The sequence below is a fragment of the Stomoxys calcitrans genome, chromosome 3, assembly GCF_963082655.1.
Source record: "Stomoxys calcitrans chromosome 3, idStoCalc2.1, whole genome shotgun sequence".
NCBI lineage: Eukaryota > Metazoa > Arthropoda > Insecta > Diptera > Muscidae > Stomoxys > Stomoxys calcitrans.
Genome location: NC_081554.1, coordinates 191,558,522 through 191,577,499, shown reverse-complemented (window position 1 = coordinate 191,577,499; position 18,978 = coordinate 191,558,522). Strand labels below are relative to the sequence as shown.

Here is an 18,978-nt window from a genome sequence, read left to right as displayed (position 1 = left end):
TTTCGAATCAGGAATCCTAAATTTCTATAAGGAATGACTGATCCCTATAAAGAGTCCTAAATCTTTCTAAGGAATCCAAAATTCTTGTAAGGAATCCAAAACTCCTGTAAGAAAACCAAGATTCCTCCAAGGAATCCAAGATTGCTTTAAGGAAGCCATGTTTCCTCTAAGGAATCCAAAATCATCTAAGGAAACAAAGATTTTCCTTCAAATTCCAAGATTTTTCCAAGCAGTTCAAAATTTCTCTAAGGAATGTAAGATTCCTCTAAGAATCCAAGCTTCTTCTAAGGACCCCAAGATTCTTTTAAGGAGTTCAAGATTGCTCTAAGGAATCCAAGATTCATCTAAGGAAGCAAAAATTAATCTAAATAATCCAAGATTTCTTTAAAGAATCCAAGATTTCTCAAAGAAATCCTAAATTACTCGAAAGAGTCCTAGATTCCTCTAAGGAATCCAAAACTCCTGTAAGGAATCCCAAATTTCTTTAAGGAGTTCAAAATTTTTGTAAGGAATCCAAGATTCCTCATGGTATCAAAGATTCTTCCAAGGAATCCATGATTCATCTACGAAATTCAAGATTCCTTTAAGGAACCCATGCTTTCTCTAAGGAATCTCATGTTCCTCTAAGGAATCCAAGATTGCTTTAAGGAAGTCATTATTCCTCTAAAGAATCCAATATTCATTAAGGAAACAAAGATACCTCTATAGAATACAAGATTCCAATAAATTCTTCCAAGGAATCTAAGATTCACCTAGGGAAACAAAGATTTCTCTAAAGATTCCTCAAGATTCCTCTAAAGAATCCAAAATCCCTCTAAAGAATTCAAAATTTCTATAATTATTCCTAGATTCTTCTTAGGAATCCCAGATTGGTTTTAAAAATCCTTATATTCTTCAGGGGAATCTCTAAGAAATTTCGGATTTCCTTAAGGAATACAAGAATCCCCTTAGGAATCCAAGGTTGCTCTGAGGAATCTAAGATTTCTCTAAGGAATCCAAAATTCTTCTTAGGAATCAAAGATTCCTCTAACGAATCCAAGCTTCTTCTAAGGAATCTAAGATTCCTCTAACGAATCCAAGCTTCTTCTTAGGAATCCAGGACTCCTCTGCGGAATCCAAGATCCGTCTTAGGAATACAAGATTGCTCGAAGGAGTCTAAGATTCCCCTAAAGAATTCTACTTTTATCTAAGGAATCAGATAATCCTCTAAAGAATACCAGATTCATCTTAGAATCCTATGAATCCTCTAAGGAATCCCAAATTCGTCTAAGGAATGCAATATTCCTTTAAGGAATCCAAGATAACTCTAAAGAATCCAAGATTCCTCCATGGAATTCAAGATTCCCCTAAGGATCATTAGATTCCTCTAAGGCGTCCATGATTGCTCTGAAGAATCTAAGATTCCTCTAAAGAGTCCATGATTTCTCTTAGGAATCCAAGATTCATCTAAGCAATCCAAAATTCCTCTAAGGAGTCCAAGATTCCTTCAAGGAAGCCATGGTTACTCTGAGGGTTCTTAGATTCGTCTTAGGAATCCAAGATTCCTGGATGGAGTCCAAGATTCCCCTCAGGAATGCAAGATTTAACTAAGGAATCAAAGATTCCTCTAAGGAATCAAAGATTCCTCTAAGGAATCAAAGATTCCTCTAAGCAATCAAAGATTCCTCTATGGAATCAAAGATTCCTCTAAGGAATCAAAGATTCCTCTAATGAATCAAAGAGTGTTCTAAAGAATCAAAGATTCCTCTAGGGAATCAAAGATTCCTCTAAGGAATAAAAGATTCCTCTAAGAAATAAAAGATTCCTCTAAGGAATCTAATATTCCTGAAAAAATTAAAGCTTCCTCTAAGAAACCCCTGATTCCTGATTCAAGATTTGTCGAAGTAATCCAAGATTCCTCTAAGGAATCCAAGATTTATCAAAGATTCTTCTATGAAAACCAAGGTTTCCCTAAGTAATCTCGGATTCCTCTAAAGAATCCCAGATTTATCTTAGGAATCCAAGATTTCTTTAGGGAACCCAAGATTTCTCTAAGGAGTCCAAATTGCTATAAGGAATTAAACATTTATCTAAAGAAAATAAAGATTCCTCTAAGGAATCCAAAATTCCTCTTAGGAGTTCAAGATTTTTAACTAATGCATGATTCCTTAAAAGAACGAAAGATTTCTCTAAGAAATCCTTGATTCGCCTATGGAGTCCATGACTCCTCTTGTTAATTTCAGATTCCTCTTAGGTATCCCAGATTCCTATGTCTTTGCCTACGTCCGTTTAATAGCATTTGTTTTTGGATGACATTTACAGCAAGAAGATTGACACATCGACCATTTTCGCAGGTTTTCTACCATCGCCTAAACTATCCTTCGATGGTATGACCTGCTCTCGTCCTCTACCCACTCTCCTATCGCCTTTAATTTCTTAACCACATTGGCTGCCTCATATTTAATATATCTGTGGTTCGGAAACCGGAAATAGTCGCCAGTGCTCTGTTGTCCTCGTAATTCTACCTATGCAAAGAAACCATGTTGTCTGGAACTGCTGTAATGTCCTTATGTTAGGTTAGGTTGATCTCTTTTTCCATTGCCGTCTACAAGATTACTGATAAGTAAGTTAGTATTGGTTTATTTGCGCTCCTACAGAGCCAATCGACTATACTCCGATTTCGAGCCTATTGCCAGTCTGCACTGTGACCATTCTGTAACAAGCATAACTCATTTTTCTCTGGGTTTACGTTCAACCCCTAGGTCTAGCCAATTCGTATACCTTCTCCAAGACCCTTTCGGTCCTCTGCATAGCTGATTCGGACTGCTACCCTCAAGAGGTAATATTTATAACCCGAAAATCCTTCTTGGTTTTATCTATGGAGATTTAAAAATCCAAACTATGTACTTCCAAACTACTCATTTCAATCCCAAACGATCCTTATTAACTTATAGCGGGGATACAGCTTATGTGGATTATTAGGTTTGACGGCCGGTGATACTTAATATTTGTCAGCAGAATCCTACGGTACTTCCAAATACATTTCAAATGAGTCCCATGTGAACCCGATGTCATTCAGATGTCTGCTTGGGAAAGATTCTATAGTAAGATCGTCTTTAGAGACCATTTCTTAGAAATTTTATGCCTTGCCTCCCCTAGTGTGTAACCGATACAAAGTTCCACGACTTCTAAGGCTGTTGGATATAGACTTCACGCTCACGCCGTCCGACGGAATTATCATTTAGCGCTCGTAAGACATCTGGGAGGGTCTGTTTCAGAGAGCATGGGTTTCCTTAGCAATTTGTATCAGGTGAAGATGGCTGGAGTAGCCGGAATCGTGAAACGTTTTCTGGCAAGTGATTGGTGATTAATTCGTCGTGCTGTTCAATCTGTATATGGTGGCCTATTTGTTCCTTGTGTAACTTATGGAGCAGCTATGTGTCATGACACGACCGCTATGGGAAGGTAAAACATTCTCTCTTGTCAGAGTCAGTTGGATGTTTTACTGTGTAAAAATGCTTCGACAGATCCATTCCAGGCTTTGCTTGGTGGGTTCCAGCATGATGTGTAATGTACAGAGTGGGAAAGGGAATTCCATTAGTGCGTCAGAATTGGCTCACTAATCTGGTTCTCAGATAGAGATATTAGGCGTCTCAAGCCGCTTCCTTTGGAACGTCTTGATAATAGGTGGAGAACCAAATGGGTAATGACAATGGTCGGGTGACTTACGAATTAATTCGTGATGTAATGTTCGTACGATACGGCTCATATTTGGCTTTAATTTTTGCTAGTTTGACAGAAGTTTGGTATGTAGAATAAAATAATGCCCTTCAACTTAATTTAGTTTGTATAAATTTTTAATAGAAACCGTGGTGGTCCGTTTCCCAAGATTCGACCCGACCGAACTTAGCACGATTTTACTTGCTTATACTCATTTTCTCATATTCTTATCTTACTCACCCTGCTGCAGATTAGCTCCAAATATCTCTTTGGTCTTCTCTTCATATTTCATGGCCAACACACGACTTTCATCGCCATAATTTTTCTCCTTAAGCTCACATAGATCTCCAATGAGATGGGTAAACGAATCACGATCCAAAGTCAGGCATTCTACTCCAGGAGCCATGGCAATTATGTTGGCGGTACGCTTATCTTCATTGATCAAAGCTTGCTCACCAAAATAGTCACCACGCTCCAGAGTGCGTATTTCTTTTTCCTCAGCAGAGGGTGTTAACTTTTGGGTGACCTTAACCGAACCTTGGGAGATTAAGAAGAAAGTATCGCCACTGGCTCCCTGACGGATAATATAAGTGCCAGCTGGATAAAATTCCTATGGCAGAAGAAGAAATTTCAGTTGACTGAAAAAGTTAGCGATGTAAATTCTTTACTTACCACTTCCAAGACATCGGCAATTTTGGCCAATATTTCCTCGCTAAGATTTTTCAACAGAGGCACCGATTTTAGAAAGTTAACACTATTCTCTATGCGCTGCATGCCCGTGCGCATCATGATTTGTTGAAAAATTCGCCTATCCAAGACCCATACCCTGGCATCCGATAGCACACGTATTGAAGCTGTTCTGGTACAATTATACAAAATGGCCAATTCACCAAAGGCCTTACCAGCACCCATAATTCCCAAAACTTTGCCATTTTTCTCCACCTCAAATTCTCCTTCGGCGGAGACATACAAATGGGCACCCACCTCTCCTTCACGTATAACAAATTTGCCCTTTGGTATGGCCACAGAATACATAGAGTCCACCAGCTCCCTTACTTGAGAGGCATCGATATTCTTGAGAAAATCATTATCCATGATGGCCTCTTTGATCAGTTGCTTGCTGGCAAAATCCTTGTCGTACTTGGGTATGGGCACATTTATAGATTGCTGCATGGAAGTCTCACAACTCTCACCGGACACACCCTGTTTCTTGAGCACCGGCTGCAAGGGATGATTAAGAATTTTATTCTTAATAGCACAACCATTGGCATCTGTGGCTTCAGTTTTGGCCATGGCCTCCTTTATTGGTTGATCTTGTTCTGTATTGTTTGCTCGATGTTCAGCCGGTGGCCAGGTATCAGAGGACGTACCAGTGGAAGCGGAGGTGGAGTTACAGGATTGATATTGTTCCGACATGGAAGAATCAATGGAACTGCTGCCATTACTCTCTGGAGAGACTTTGGTTTCTGTTGCCGTCAACACTGCGGCTGGAGCATTGGTGAACTTTTCCACCGGGGAAGTATTGCTAGTCTCCAGGACCATTTTCTTACATTTCTCACAGAGTCTATCGTGGGAGCTGGTAATGTCGGGACACTGCAATGGTCCTATAAATGAACGATTAATATTTTGCACAGTGGGTGAGGGTGGTTGCAGCAATTCATCATGGGCCAAAGGAATGTGATTTGTTGTTTGCTGGAGAACGCTCTGTGGAGAGAGATGGAGAAGAAAATAAAAAAAAAAAATCTATAAAATTTATATGACATACGAGTACGCAGGAAATGCTTTCTAAGACCAGAGAAGAACGAGGTATTGGCTACCTTAAAGATCTTAAAGGTATCTTAGGAAGAGTATCTCAAATATTTACATCTTTTTTTTTGAAACTAGTTAGTCTATTAATTGAAGAAGTGAACAATTCATATTTAGGCATTTTGATCGTTGATCTGGTATGCGCGATATCAGGCGATAACAGATTATAAGCATAATAAAATTATCGTGAATTGCACTATGTAGTATATTCTAAAATAAAACACACGCCTCTCTTCTGGGCGTGCTAGCCCCTCTTTGAGGAGCAGACATCATTCAAGGAACTTTTCTTCGACGGCATACACAAAATGAACAAAGCAAGTGTGAGATTGTCTCTTCCTTTATAAGAAATCTTCTACAAAAAACATTATGATTCCCATGAGCTCCGCCATACGGTCTATCGCACAGTTCCCTGTTTTGATACCTATGCTAGTACTCTGTGCCTCTTAACGAAATCCAGCAATCTCTTTACCATCTTTCAGTCGATGGTATTTACAGATCGCACGTCGGCCTGAAACCCTTCTCAGTCTACTCTCATCATTCTCAAATATAGCAATCGCCTCATAATCCTTCCTTTTCAGAAAACGAATCGTGAAATAAATCCCGAAACGAATCTATATCAGCCCCAGGAAGTCTGAACCTTCCTCGGTGTACCCTTATAGTTCTCTCTCTCTAGCTTCCTAGTGCTCTCTTTCACAAAAGCGAATCTCGAAGAATTGATCTAACTCCCAGGAAGTGAATACCGAAGCCCTTACCTTAAATCTATCTCAGCCCCAGGTAGTCTTAAACCCTCTTCAATCCACCCTCCCTATTTTCAAATATAGCATCCGCTTCCGCTACTCTTTTCGGAAAGTGAATCCCGAAGCCTCCTCCTCAGTCCTTGGTAGTCTGAAACCCTCTTCAGTCCACCCTCATCATTCTCAAATAAAAAATTTGCCTCATAACTCTCTCTTTCGGAAAGGTGAATCCCGATGACCTTATCTTGTATCGATCCCAGAACGAGGTAGTCGGAGACCCTCTCTCTTATCTTGAAGCACCTCTTATCTTGAATCAATCTCAGCCTCAGATACTCTGAGACTTTCCACAGTCAGCCTTCATCGCCCTCAAACACACCATACTCCTCCAAATGCTCTATATCGGGAAAGCGAATCTGGAAGATTGTATAATCTCAAGCCCAGGTGGTCTAAAACCACCCGCCGCATCTGTAGTATCCAGAATAAAACAGGAACCCTATAAGTCCCCCTTCAGCATTCAAAGCTCAGTGAGCTTGAGCGCAATATAGACCTTAATAGGCTGCATATTAAGCATCGGTTCCTAACCTGCCTTAAGTATGGACCTCAAGTCTCCACTGTTTCCAAACCTCGTCAATCTTTGGTACCTTCTTAAGCTCTAAGGTACTAGACGTCCTGTCTTCAGTTTTTTTTTTTTCAAAGCAGTGCCCCATATATCAGCACAGTTCTCGCAATGGTGTAAATTAATCATTTAACCAACTTTGAGCTTAAGTTAGGATACACCTAAGCCAGTAATGGGCTTGTTGTACTGTGGGTTTACTCCCCACTTTCTACCGAACATCCTCCTGGAGGAGTGGAAGGCACACAATCTGTTTACAATTATGGTGCCATTTTTGATTTATATTTGGATCACTGAACTAGTTCGTTCAATTAGTTCACTGGTTCAGTTCAGCTAGTTTTTCTTTCTTCGTTTATCGTTCAGCCTCTTTCCCCGTTGCAGATTTGAAATCACTAAACTAATTCGTTCAGTTAGTTCAGCTCATTCGTTAGCTTATTCATTCGGTTAGCTTAGTTCATTGGGTGATCCAGTTCACTAAATAAATTATTTTTATTTACTGGCCAGTCTCTTTCGGCATTGTAGATATGAGATCAAAGAACTAGTTCATTGTGTTAGTTCAGTTCTATTCAGTAATTCATTTCTGATGGAATTGAATATTTTTGTCTGCCGATTCGTCTCTTTCGCTATTGTAGATTTGAGACTACAGAACTAGTACGTTCTGTTAGTTCACTATTTCAATTTATAAAGTGAGCTGGGTTTATATATGTTTGTTGGCCGAACAGTCTATTTCGGCGTTGTAGGTTTGAGATAATATCACTGAACTAGCTCGTTCAGTAAGTTCAATAGCTCAGTTCACTCTGTGGTATGGTTTTGTTTCTTTACTTTAACAGGCCAGTTTCCTTTAAAGTTCTATAAAAACTCTTACAATTTCCAACGACATATCCCCAAAACCACCCTAATGTATTCACTGAATAACGCAGTAAAACCACTAAATCTTCCAATGTAAATATTTATAGTCGACCTATTCTTAATATAGGTGCTGTCTTACCTCCATACATGTTATGTACATATATTATAGTATATATGATACATATTACGTATATATAATTTTTCAATTTACAACTATTATGTCTTTACCTTTATTTCTCCGCTAAATTGCTTGGAATCTATTTGTTCCTGCAATAAGATAACATTTTACAAAAAAAAAACCAACGATAAAACGCACAAATAAGAGGTAACAAGAAGAGAAGTGAGAAAGAGAGTAAAAAAATGTAGGAAAATTATTACATGTTGACACACCAGAGGTAATGGTAATTTAAACATTTCGTAGTTATAGAAAATTCTTTGGCATTTTATTAGCGAAATTATAAAGAAATCAAAAACAAATCGTATCAAAAGCGAAGCTAATTGAGCACAATTTGTAGGTAATGTGATATAATCTTCAAATGTGTAATTTTGCAGTTACTATAAGCGCCATTATATCAGGCAATATTTTACTTTATTGCAAATTTTACTAATTTCTTTTAGTAAGAGTTTATTTTTTTGTGGTTACTTGTGCAATAAGGCTGAGCTTCAAGAGAAAAGAGTGAAAGATGCAGAACGGTGACCAAATAGTGACACAAACAGCTCACAAGACGAACTAGTTCAGTGAACTGAAACAAGTGAATGGTCATTGGCAGTCATTAAAGCGTATTGTTGTATATACAATGAAGGAACTGAACTAGTGAATGAACTGAACTAATGAACGAACTGAACTAGTGAACGAACTGAACTAATGAACGAACTGAACTAGTGAATGAACTGAACTAGTGAATAAACTGAACTAGTGAATGAACTGAACTAGTGAACGAACTGAACAAGTGAACGAACTGAACTAAAGGATGAACTTAACTAGTAAACGAACTGAATTAGTGAACCAACTAAACTAGTGAGCCAACTAAAGTAGTGAACGAACTGAACTAATGAACGAACTGAACTTGTGAAAAAACTGAACTGGTGAACGAACTGAACTAGTGAACGAACTGAACTAGTAAACGAAGTAAACTAGTTAACAAAATATACTAGTGAAGGAACTGAACTAGTGAACGAACAGAACTTGTGAACGAACTGAACTAGTGAAAGAACTGAACTAGTGAACGAACTGATCTAGTGAACCAACTGAACTAGTGAACGAACTGAACTAGTGAACAATCTGGACTAGTGACAAATCTGGACTAGTGAACGAACTGAACTAGTGAACGAACTGAACTAATGGAAGAACTGAACTAGTGAACGAACTGAACTAGTGAACGTACTGAACTAGTGAACCAACTGTACTAGTGAACGAACTGAACTAGTGGACGAACTGGGCTAGTGAATGAACTAACCTAGTGAACCAACTAAACTAGTTAACGAACTGAACTAGTGAACGACCTGGGCTAGTGAACGAACTAACCTAGTTAACCAACTGAACTAGTGAACGAACTGAACTAGTGAACGTACTGAACTAGTGAACGAACTGAACTAGTGAACGAACTGAACTAGTGAACGAACTAACCTAGTGGACCAACTGAACTAGTAAATGAACTGAAATAGTTATTTGACTGAACTAGTGCACGAACTAGTGAATGAACTTAACTAGTGAACGAACTGAACTAGTGAATGAACTGAACTAGTAAGCGAACTGAATTAGTGAACGATTTGAGTGAACGAACGGAACTGGTTAACTAACAGTGTTTGTTTTGTAATTGAACTAGTAAAGTGACATAAGCCAAACCTTCCAGTAAAATATTCTTTTTAGATAAAAATCCAATACAATTTTATCTCATTAAATAATTCAGCAAACTTTTCTTCCACTATGATAACCCCCAGAACCATTTTCTGAAACTATGACGCTTTTATATATTCAAACGTCAGGTAATCTTGTTTACTTAAACAAACCAAATGATCAACCATAAATAACATCTCTTTACTACGATCAGGTCAAAATTCTCAATTAGTTATGCAAAATGAAAAAAATGAAATGAAATGAAAAAAAATCTCCACAATATGTACAAAAAAATTCGATGGCAAGACCCAGAAACAATTAGCTCCAATCAGACATTGTCATGAGCCGGCAGCCCATTGAGAAAAGACACATGAGCCACATTTACGGTTCAGACTAAACTGGTGCCTGACTGATATTTTGTGATGCTGCTCTCTCAAATTATTCCCCATGACATTTGTTGACATTTGGTGGCAATCGGCGTCGCAAAATATATCGCCGCACATTTATTTGCACATCATTTTTACACATTTCGTAAAGAAACAAAAACGACACAAACCAACACAATATGATGATGATGAAGTGAGAAGGTTGCAGTTTTGTATACAGAGCATATTTAATAAAAATGACGCCCAAAAATGAGAGATAACATATATCTGATTTTTCTTTTTGTTATAGTCTGCTACATTGTAGGAAATCCAAAAAAAAAAACACCATCATCTGGGCAGCAATTGCTTGATTTGCATAACAAAGAAAATTGTTACCTCTATTGTTGTTAAAATAGCCGTAAAAACACACTTCGATTTTTTTTTTTTTTTGGCTTATTGTCTTTGAGAAAAATTTTCTCGATCTCTTGTCGGGTATGAGTAATTTATACACGCGCTAAACCTTTTAGCACCCTAAAAATATTGAGTAGGATTTCAATCATCATTGAAATATCTTCTAAGAGTTAAGATATAATTAGAGCATCGGAAAAAAATTTGAAAATACAGAATTTGATTTTATCGAAAATGCTTTGAAAATTTGGCATATTTTATGCTAACTGCATATTTTGGCACATTTTTGCATATTTTGAATATTTTCATACCCTACACCAATACTGTGGTACAGGGTATTATAACTTAGTGCATTTGTTTGTAACACCCAGAGGGAAGAGAGATAGACCCATTGATACACATACCGATCGACTCAGATCCACATTCTGATTCAATTTAGCTATGTCAGTCTGTCTGTCTGTCCATGTTAGTTTGTGTACAAACTACAGGTCACAATTTTCATCCGATCGTCTTCAAATTTGGCCATACATCTTTTTGGCGTAGAGACGAAGCCTATTGAAATGGAAAAAATCGGTTCAAATTTGGATATAGTTCCCATATATATGTTCGTCCGATTTACAGTAATAATGTAATAAATGGTCATTTGTTTATCGATTCTTTCGAAATTTGGCAGAAAGGATTTTCCCGTGACTCTCGACATAACTGGTGAATCTCATGAAAATCGGTTCGAATATAGATAAAGCAAATTTTTCTGTGATCGGTCATAACGCCCAAATATTGTTTTCGGCATATGACCGTCCAAAAATCGGCCTGAACATCCATTTGGCTTTATGATCTTTTTTGTATTTATTGGGTTGCCCAAAAAGTAATTGCGGATTTTTTAAAAGAAAGTAAATGCATTTTTAATAAAACTTAGAATGAACTTTAATCAAATATACCTTTTTTACACTTTTTTTCTAAAGCAAGGTCAAAGCAACAGCTGATAACTGACAGAAGAAAGAATGCAATTACAGAGTCACAAGCTGTGAAAAAATTTGTCAACGCCGACTATATGAAAAATCCGCAGTTACTTTTTGGGCAACCAGAATAACAAAAAAGTTTTCTAATATTTTTATGAAAATGTGGGGATTTTTCATCATTTTGGGGGGTTATAACAAATATTATTACTAGAAATACCGGTACAATTTGTTTTCGAGTATAGAAAAAGGCATTGGAGTAATATTTCCGCCTATTACTATCAATTGAAAGTTAAGCCTGAATCGAGTATGTAATTTTAAATCATTGCCGTCAGACGCAGAAACAACAAATTGTTGTATATTACCACTGGAGGGCAATTATAGTATGCTAGAAAATCGTACATATTACAATTAAAAGCGTGCTAAGTTCGGCCGGGGCGATTCTTATTGGGTTGCCCAAAAAGTAATTGCGGATTTTTCATATAGTCGGCGTTGACAAATTTTTTCACAGCTTGTGAATGTGTAATTGCATTCTTTCTTCTGTCAGTTATCAGCTGTTACTTTTAGCTTGCTTTAGAAAAAAAGTGTAAAAAAAGTATGTTGATTAAAGTTCATTCTAAGTTTTATTAAAAATGCATATACTTTCTTTTAAAAAATCCGCAATTACTTTTTGGGCAACCCAATATATACCCTCCACCATGGATCGCAATTTTTTTGTTCTTTGAATGACGAAATGGATGGTTTCAACTCCCAAAAAGCCTTACACAGCCGAGCAGTTAAAGAAAATGGAGAAAGTTGGGAACCACAACTTTGAGACAGTCAGTAACTTTATGTACCTCGGCACTGCCGTAACCGAAACTAATGACACCAGTTATGAGATTAAGCGAAGAACAATACTTGCAAACAGATGCTACTTTGGACTAAGTAAGCAGTTTAGAAACAATGCCACCTCTCGACAAACAAAGATTACACTATACAAGACATTGATACTACCCGTGCTGTTATATGGTTCTGAAGCATGGGTACTTGTGAAAGCAGATGGTTCTGAAGCATGAGTACTTGTGAAAGCAGATGAGGCAGTGCTTGGAGTATTTGAGAGAAAGATTCTTCGTTATATATATGGACCAGTTTGCGTTAACGGAGAATATAGGCGACGTATGAACCACGAGCTGTATGACGACGATAGCATAGTTACGCACATCAAAATACAACGGCTGCGTTGGCTAGTTCATGTTGTCAGAATGGATGAAGAAGCTCCAACAAAGAAGTCTTTTGAAGGCAAACACAGTGGTACACGCAAACCGGGAAGACCAAAAGCCCGATGGAAAGATCAAGTTGTGGGAGACACCTCGGAACTTGGTGTCAGAGATTTTAGAATGAGCACAGAAGATCGAGGCGCTTGGAACGCTATTTTACGTTCGGCTATTGGAATAAATATTCTGTCATAGCCAATTCAAGTAAAAAGTAAGAAGCTCCAGAAGTCAAGGCAGAAGATCGGTTTATATGGCGGCTATATCAGGTTATAGACTGATTTAGACCATACTTGGCATAGTTGTCGGAAGTGATACCAAACCACCACGTGCAAAATTTCAGCCAAATAGGATAAGAATTGCGCCCTCTAGAAGCTCAGGAAGTCAGGGCCCAAGATCGGTTTATATGGCAGCTATATCATAACATGGACTGATTTGATACAATCCCAAACGACTTACATTTTTAAGAAGTATTTTTGCAAAATTTCAAGAGGCTAGTATACTCTTTTGAAAGTTTGCGTGCTTTCGCCAGACGGACGGACGGACATGGCTAGATCGACTTAAAATGTCATGACAATCAAGAATATATCTACTTTATGGGATCTAAGACGTACGACCCTGATTTATTTCAGGGCTAAATGTTTAGAGGACCACCCCACTCCCCCATCTCGGTCATATTTAGTGACCATATCAATGTGTAGGTCAAATGAAAGTTATTGGAGAGTAGAGCACGAAATTGGTACCCACTTTTGGGACCAATTTTCTGGGGTCTACCCCTTTCCCAAAATACCTCACAAACAGCAATTATTTACTAATCACTACAATATGGGACTCAAACATTTGGTATTTGGGAGTAATATGCGAACAATGTGGGGTTCAAACAAATCATATTTGAGAGAAGACCACGACGCTGATATTCTTTTCAGGGCCAAGTGCCTGGGGGACCACCGAAACCCCGAAAACCCCCCCAAATCGGTCTGAAAAAATGTCTTTTATGAATGGAGTTCATCTAACATCCAAACTTAAATGACATTAAACCCTCTGAGCGAATTCGTTGTCCAATAAAGATCATATGGGGCTGACATTTTGCATGTAGTGTTCTGTTGACTTTCAATAACTGTGCTAAGTACGGTCCAAATCGGGCTTTAATATCATATAGCTCCCATATAAACCAATCTCTCGATTTGTCTTCTTGCCGGGCTACAGGAAGCAATTTTTGTCCGATTTGGATAAAATGTTGTATGGGTCGTTCTGTTAAGACTTCCAATAACTGTGCCAAATTCGTTCCAAATCAGTCTATCACCTGATATAGCACCCATATAAACCGGTCTCTCGATTATTTTTGTTCGGTTCCAAGAAGTTTTAATTTTTTTAGGTTTAACAGAAATTTGGTAGGTAGAATAAAATTCTGTCCTTCAACTAAATTTAGTTTTTATAAATTTTTAGCAGAATCCATGTTGGTGGGTTCTTAAAATTCCTGCAGGCCGAAGTTAGCAAGCTTTTTCTTGTTCCATAAAAAAAAATTGCTGTCTGCACATCAGCAACTTGGGTTAGGAAAAACTGTATAGATGGCAGCAGTATATACCAGTATAAGGTACTCCTCCATGGCAACTCTTTTATTGGATGTATTGGTTGATGGAACATAAGGTTCATTTTTTTCCCATTACCGTAGGATAGGGGGTATATTCATTTAGTCATTCTGTTTGCAACACATCGAAATATCAATTTCCGACCCTATTTCGGATCGTCGTAAAATTCTAAGACGATTTAACAATGTCCGTGTGTCTGTCCGTCTATCCGTCTGTCCGTTTATTTGTCTGTCCGTCTATCCGTCTGTCCGTCCCTCTGTTGTATTCACTCTAGAGCCTTCAAAAATTTAAATATTCAGCTGAAATTTGGCACAGATACGTCTTTTTGATGCACGCTGGTAAAGTTCTTGAACGGGCCAAATCGCACCATATTTGGATATAGCTGCTTATTGACCGATTTTCCGATAAAGGGTATAATGCCCATAAAAACTTTATTTTTCAACCGATTTTGCTGAAATTTGAAACAGTGAGGAGTTTAAGGCTTCCCAATAACTGAATCAAATATGGTTCTGATTGGACTATATTTAGATATAGCTGCCATATAGAACGATCTGCCGATTAAGGGACTGAAACCCATTAAAGCTTTATTTACTACCCGATTTCGCTGAAATTTGCAACAGTGGGTTGTTTTAAGCCTCCCAATATCCGATCCAAATATCGTACAGATCGGACGATATTTAGTTATAGCTGCCATATAGACCGATCTCCCGATAAAGGGTCTGAAGCCCATAAAAGCTTTATTTATTACCCGATTTCGCTGAAACTTAAAACAGTGGGTTATTTTAAGCCTCCCGACATCTGATCTAAATATGGTTCAGATTGGACTATATTTAGATATAGCTGCGATGTAGACCGATCTCCCGATAAAGGGTCTGAAGGCCATAAAAGCTTTATTTATTACCCGATTTCGCTGAAATTTGCAACAATCGGTTATCTTACGCCTCTCGACATCTGACCTAAATATGGTTCAGATCGGACGATATTTAGATATAGCTGCCATATAGTCCGATCTCCCGATAAAGGCTCTGAAGGCCATAAAAGCTTTATTTTTTATCCGATTTTGCTGAAATTTGCAGCAGTATGCTTTTAAGCCTCCCAATATGTGACTTAAATATGATACAGATCGGACTATATTTTGATATAGCTGCCATATAGTCCGATCTCCCGATAAAGGGTCTGAAGCCCATAAAAGCTTTATTTTTTATCCGATTTTGCTGAAATTTGCAGCAGTATGTTATTTTAAGCCTCCCAGTATTCGACTTAAATATGATACAGATCGGACTATATTTTGATATAGCTGCCATATAGTTCGATCTCCCGAAAAAGGGTCTGAAGCCCATAAAAGCTTTATTTATTACCCCATTTCGTTGAAATTAAAAACAGTGAGTTATTTTAATCCTCCCGACATCCGACCTAAATATGGTTTAGATCGGACTTTATTTAGATATAGCTGTTATATAGACCGATCTGCCGATAAAGTGTCTGAAGCCCATAAAAGCTTTATTTTTCATCCGATTTCGCTGAAATTTGCAACAGTAGGTTATTTTAAGCCTCCCGACATCTGACGTAATTATGGTTCAGATCGGACTATATTTAGATATAGCTGTCACAGAGACCGTTCTCCCGATAAAGGGTCTGAGGCCCATAAAAGCTTTATTTATTACCCGATTTTACTGAAATTTAAAACCGTGTGTTATTTTAAGCCTCCTGACATCTGACTTAAATATTGTTTAGATCGGACTATATTTAGATATAGCTGTCATATAGACCGATCTCCCGATAAGGGGACTGAAGCCCATAAAAGCTTTGTTTATTACCCGATTTCGCTGAAATTTTAAACAGTGAGGTTTTCTAAGCCTCACGATATCCGACTTTAATATGATTTAGATCGGTTTATAATTGGCCAAAAAGACCAATATTTTGTTCTTAAAAATTGAATAGTGATATATATATTAGACCACTCAATGTCCGTGCCGAATTTGGGTGCTTAAGTTATACAATTTTCACCGGATTGTGACGATATGGGGTATATGTAATATACCCAAGGTAGTGGGTATATACCAGAGGTCGGCCCGGCCCATAACTTTATGCCTTTTTACTTGTTTTTCGATATCTACACTCAGGGCGAAGTGCCCCCACCCTAAAAAGATATTAGAGAGTTAAAGAAGGCGCAGCGGACCGGACCCGGTTCGGCTAGTACCAGTATAAACTTACTTAAAATTTTAATTTTTTTTAGAAAATTGAAGTAACTGATTGTGCAAAATTGAACCCAGCCCAAAACGGTGACATATTTATTTTTAAATGAGCCGATTTTTAATTGTTTCCTATGATTAAATAGGTTAATAATTTGCAAATATGTATTCAAAAAACTTCAATATTTACTTTCCAAAATAAACATTAAAAAAAAATGACCCACACTAGTCATAGGGGAGTGTGCGTTTATTTACACAAAAATTCACAAAAAAGATTGTGGCCTCCAAAATAGCATAGCAAATAGTTCAGGTCGCAAATTATTATTTTTTTTACTCATATGCTTGCTTAACAAAAATGTTAAACAAATACAAAACATTTTTTAAGAACACCCTAAAGTTGAAGGAAGGCAGAGTTTATAGCTACACTGTCATTGCTTTCAAATGAAATGCGTGCTCACAGATAACAACATCCAAAGACGCCAAAGAAATCCCTACTAATCAAATACAACAATGCTCGTAAACTAGATAATCAAATTTGTATCTGACTCTGGCAGAGCTTTTATTTTTTTATAATCTCTGATAAACCAACGAGGTGAAGTTAAAGAAAGAAATTTGAAATGAAAAAAAAAATGAGAAATAGAGCTACAGTCTATTAACATCAAAAATTGGTGCTAAATGCAAACAGATTCTAGAATAAAGGAGGAGGTGCTGGGCAAGAGATGAGTTATCGGTTGAAAGACCAGCAAATATCGACAACACCCCATATCTTGGGACTTATCTGTGATCATTTTTTGCATCAGCAATAGATTTGCCACAAAATGTGCTAAACGCTTAATTAAATATTTGTGAGTTAACAAATTGAAGCGTGAAGTTTCTAGCAAAAAATGGACAACATTTTAACTTTGCAATAACGAAAAAACACAAAAATTAAAAACTTAAAATCACAATTGTATGTCATGTTGATAGGCCATGATATCCTTCAAAGCTATGAGTTGTAGTTGTTTTTCCTGATCATCTTTGCAATACTGAGATATGTAGGGGGCCTCAAGTGGCTGAACTCTGGCTAAGAAGGGCTAATTGTGTTCTACCGAGCGCCAACAGAAAACATTGACGATGTAAGATTTTTTGTAGAAAACTAAAATTAAATTTTCTAAAAATTTTTTAATGCATAGAAAATATTCCAGAATTTTCCCACTCATTTAAACCCACTCCAAACACATTTCCATCGATAATAAATTCATGACCTTCAAGGAAAAATTCATTATTCATTCATTGTAACCCACACATGTTGTAGCTGGATATCATGGCAAACAATATTTATCAGTTTCTTCTAATCCTTTAATGGTTTAAGTGTTCTGTTCCTCCTTTTGCGACACCCCCCACCCGCTTTTTAGCTTACCTTCAATTTGTGTATTTCCCTTCGCAATTTGACTATCTCGGCATCGCGAGACTTAATCACATCCTTGAGTGAAACAATTTCTCCTTGTAAGCTTTTGATTTGGGCATCCTTGTCATCGATGACAGTGCAACTTTGTGTGGTGACATTAGGACTAAAGCCACACTTGGTGGCCATGGTGTGTGGGGATTGTGGTGAGGGTGGAGAATAAATGAGTGCAGGTTGTGGTTGCTGTTGTTGTGAGACCGCAGTGTTGGAGGTGGCTATGACATTGCCTTGAAGCTTCAAAGTCAAAGAATTTGCGGCAGGAAGTGTGCTATTGTTATTGGCATGGGGATAGGTTTGAGCCACGTTGCTGCTTGCGTTGTTGCTGTTAATGACTGTCTTTGGCATAACACTGGCATTGGGGTATTGACTATAGGTTGCAGTACTGCTGTTGCTGCTGATATTGGAACGCAAGATCATGGAAGTTTTGCGAATCTGAAAGAAGGGAGGGGAAAACAAAAATCAATATATTTCATTCAAACTTACCAAAATTAATTTTTCAGTGTGAAAATTAAAAAAATAAAACAAATAAAAGCGTGCTAAGTTCGGCCGGGCCCAATCTTATATACCCTCCACCATGGATCGCATTTGTCGAGTTCTTTTCCCGGCATCTCTTCTTAGGCAAAAAAAAAAGAAAAAATTTGCTCTGCTATTAGAGCGATATCAAGATATGGTCTGGTTAGGACAGCAATTAAATTATATGTTGGAGTCCTGTGTAAAATGTCAGCCAATTCGAATAAGAATTGCGCCCTTTGTTGGCTCAAGAAGTAAAATAGAGAGATCGTTTTATATGGGAGCTGTATCGGGCTATAGACCGATTCAGACCATACTAAACGCGAATGTTGATGGTCATGAGAGGATCCGTCGTACAAAATTTCAGGCAAATCGGATAATAATTGCGACCTCTAGATGCTCAAGAAGTCAAGATCCCAGATCGGTTTATATGGCACCTATATCGGGTTATGAACCTATTTGAACCATACTTAGCACAATTGTTGGATAACATAATAAAACACATCGTGCAAAATTTCATTCCAATCGGATAAGAATTGCGCACTCTAGAGGCTCAGGAAGTCAGGACCGAAGATCGGTTTATATGGCAGCTATATCAAAACATGGACCGATATGGCCCATTTACAATACCAACCGACCTACACTAATAAAAAGTATTTGTGCAAAACTTCAAGCGGCTAGCTTTACCCCTTCGGAAGTTAGCGTGACAGACGGACAAACAGACGG

General features: G+C 37.8%; 1 protein-coding gene across 3 annotated transcripts in view; it reads right to left on the bottom strand.

The window, feature by feature from the left end:
• Positions 1 to 18,978, bottom strand: part of LOC106080489 (uncharacterized) — a 99,967-nt gene that overhangs the window by 1,608 nt on the left and 79,381 nt on the right. For 2 of the 3 annotated variants that reach the window (XM_059364814.1, XM_013241869.2), the window contains exons 3-6: positions 17,698 to 18,174; positions 7,930 to 7,968; positions 4,372 to 5,403; positions 3,940 to 4,309 (exon numbers count right to left, since the gene is read on the bottom strand). In XM_059364814.1, coding sequence (XP_059220797.1) covers positions 3,940 to 4,309; positions 4,372 to 5,403; positions 7,930 to 7,968; positions 17,698 to 18,174 — 1,918 coding nt within the window. The remainder of the gene's footprint in view (positions 1 to 3,939; positions 4,310 to 4,371; positions 5,404 to 7,929; positions 7,969 to 17,697; positions 18,175 to 18,978) is intronic. The other variant, XM_013241870.2, reaches the window with a different exon arrangement.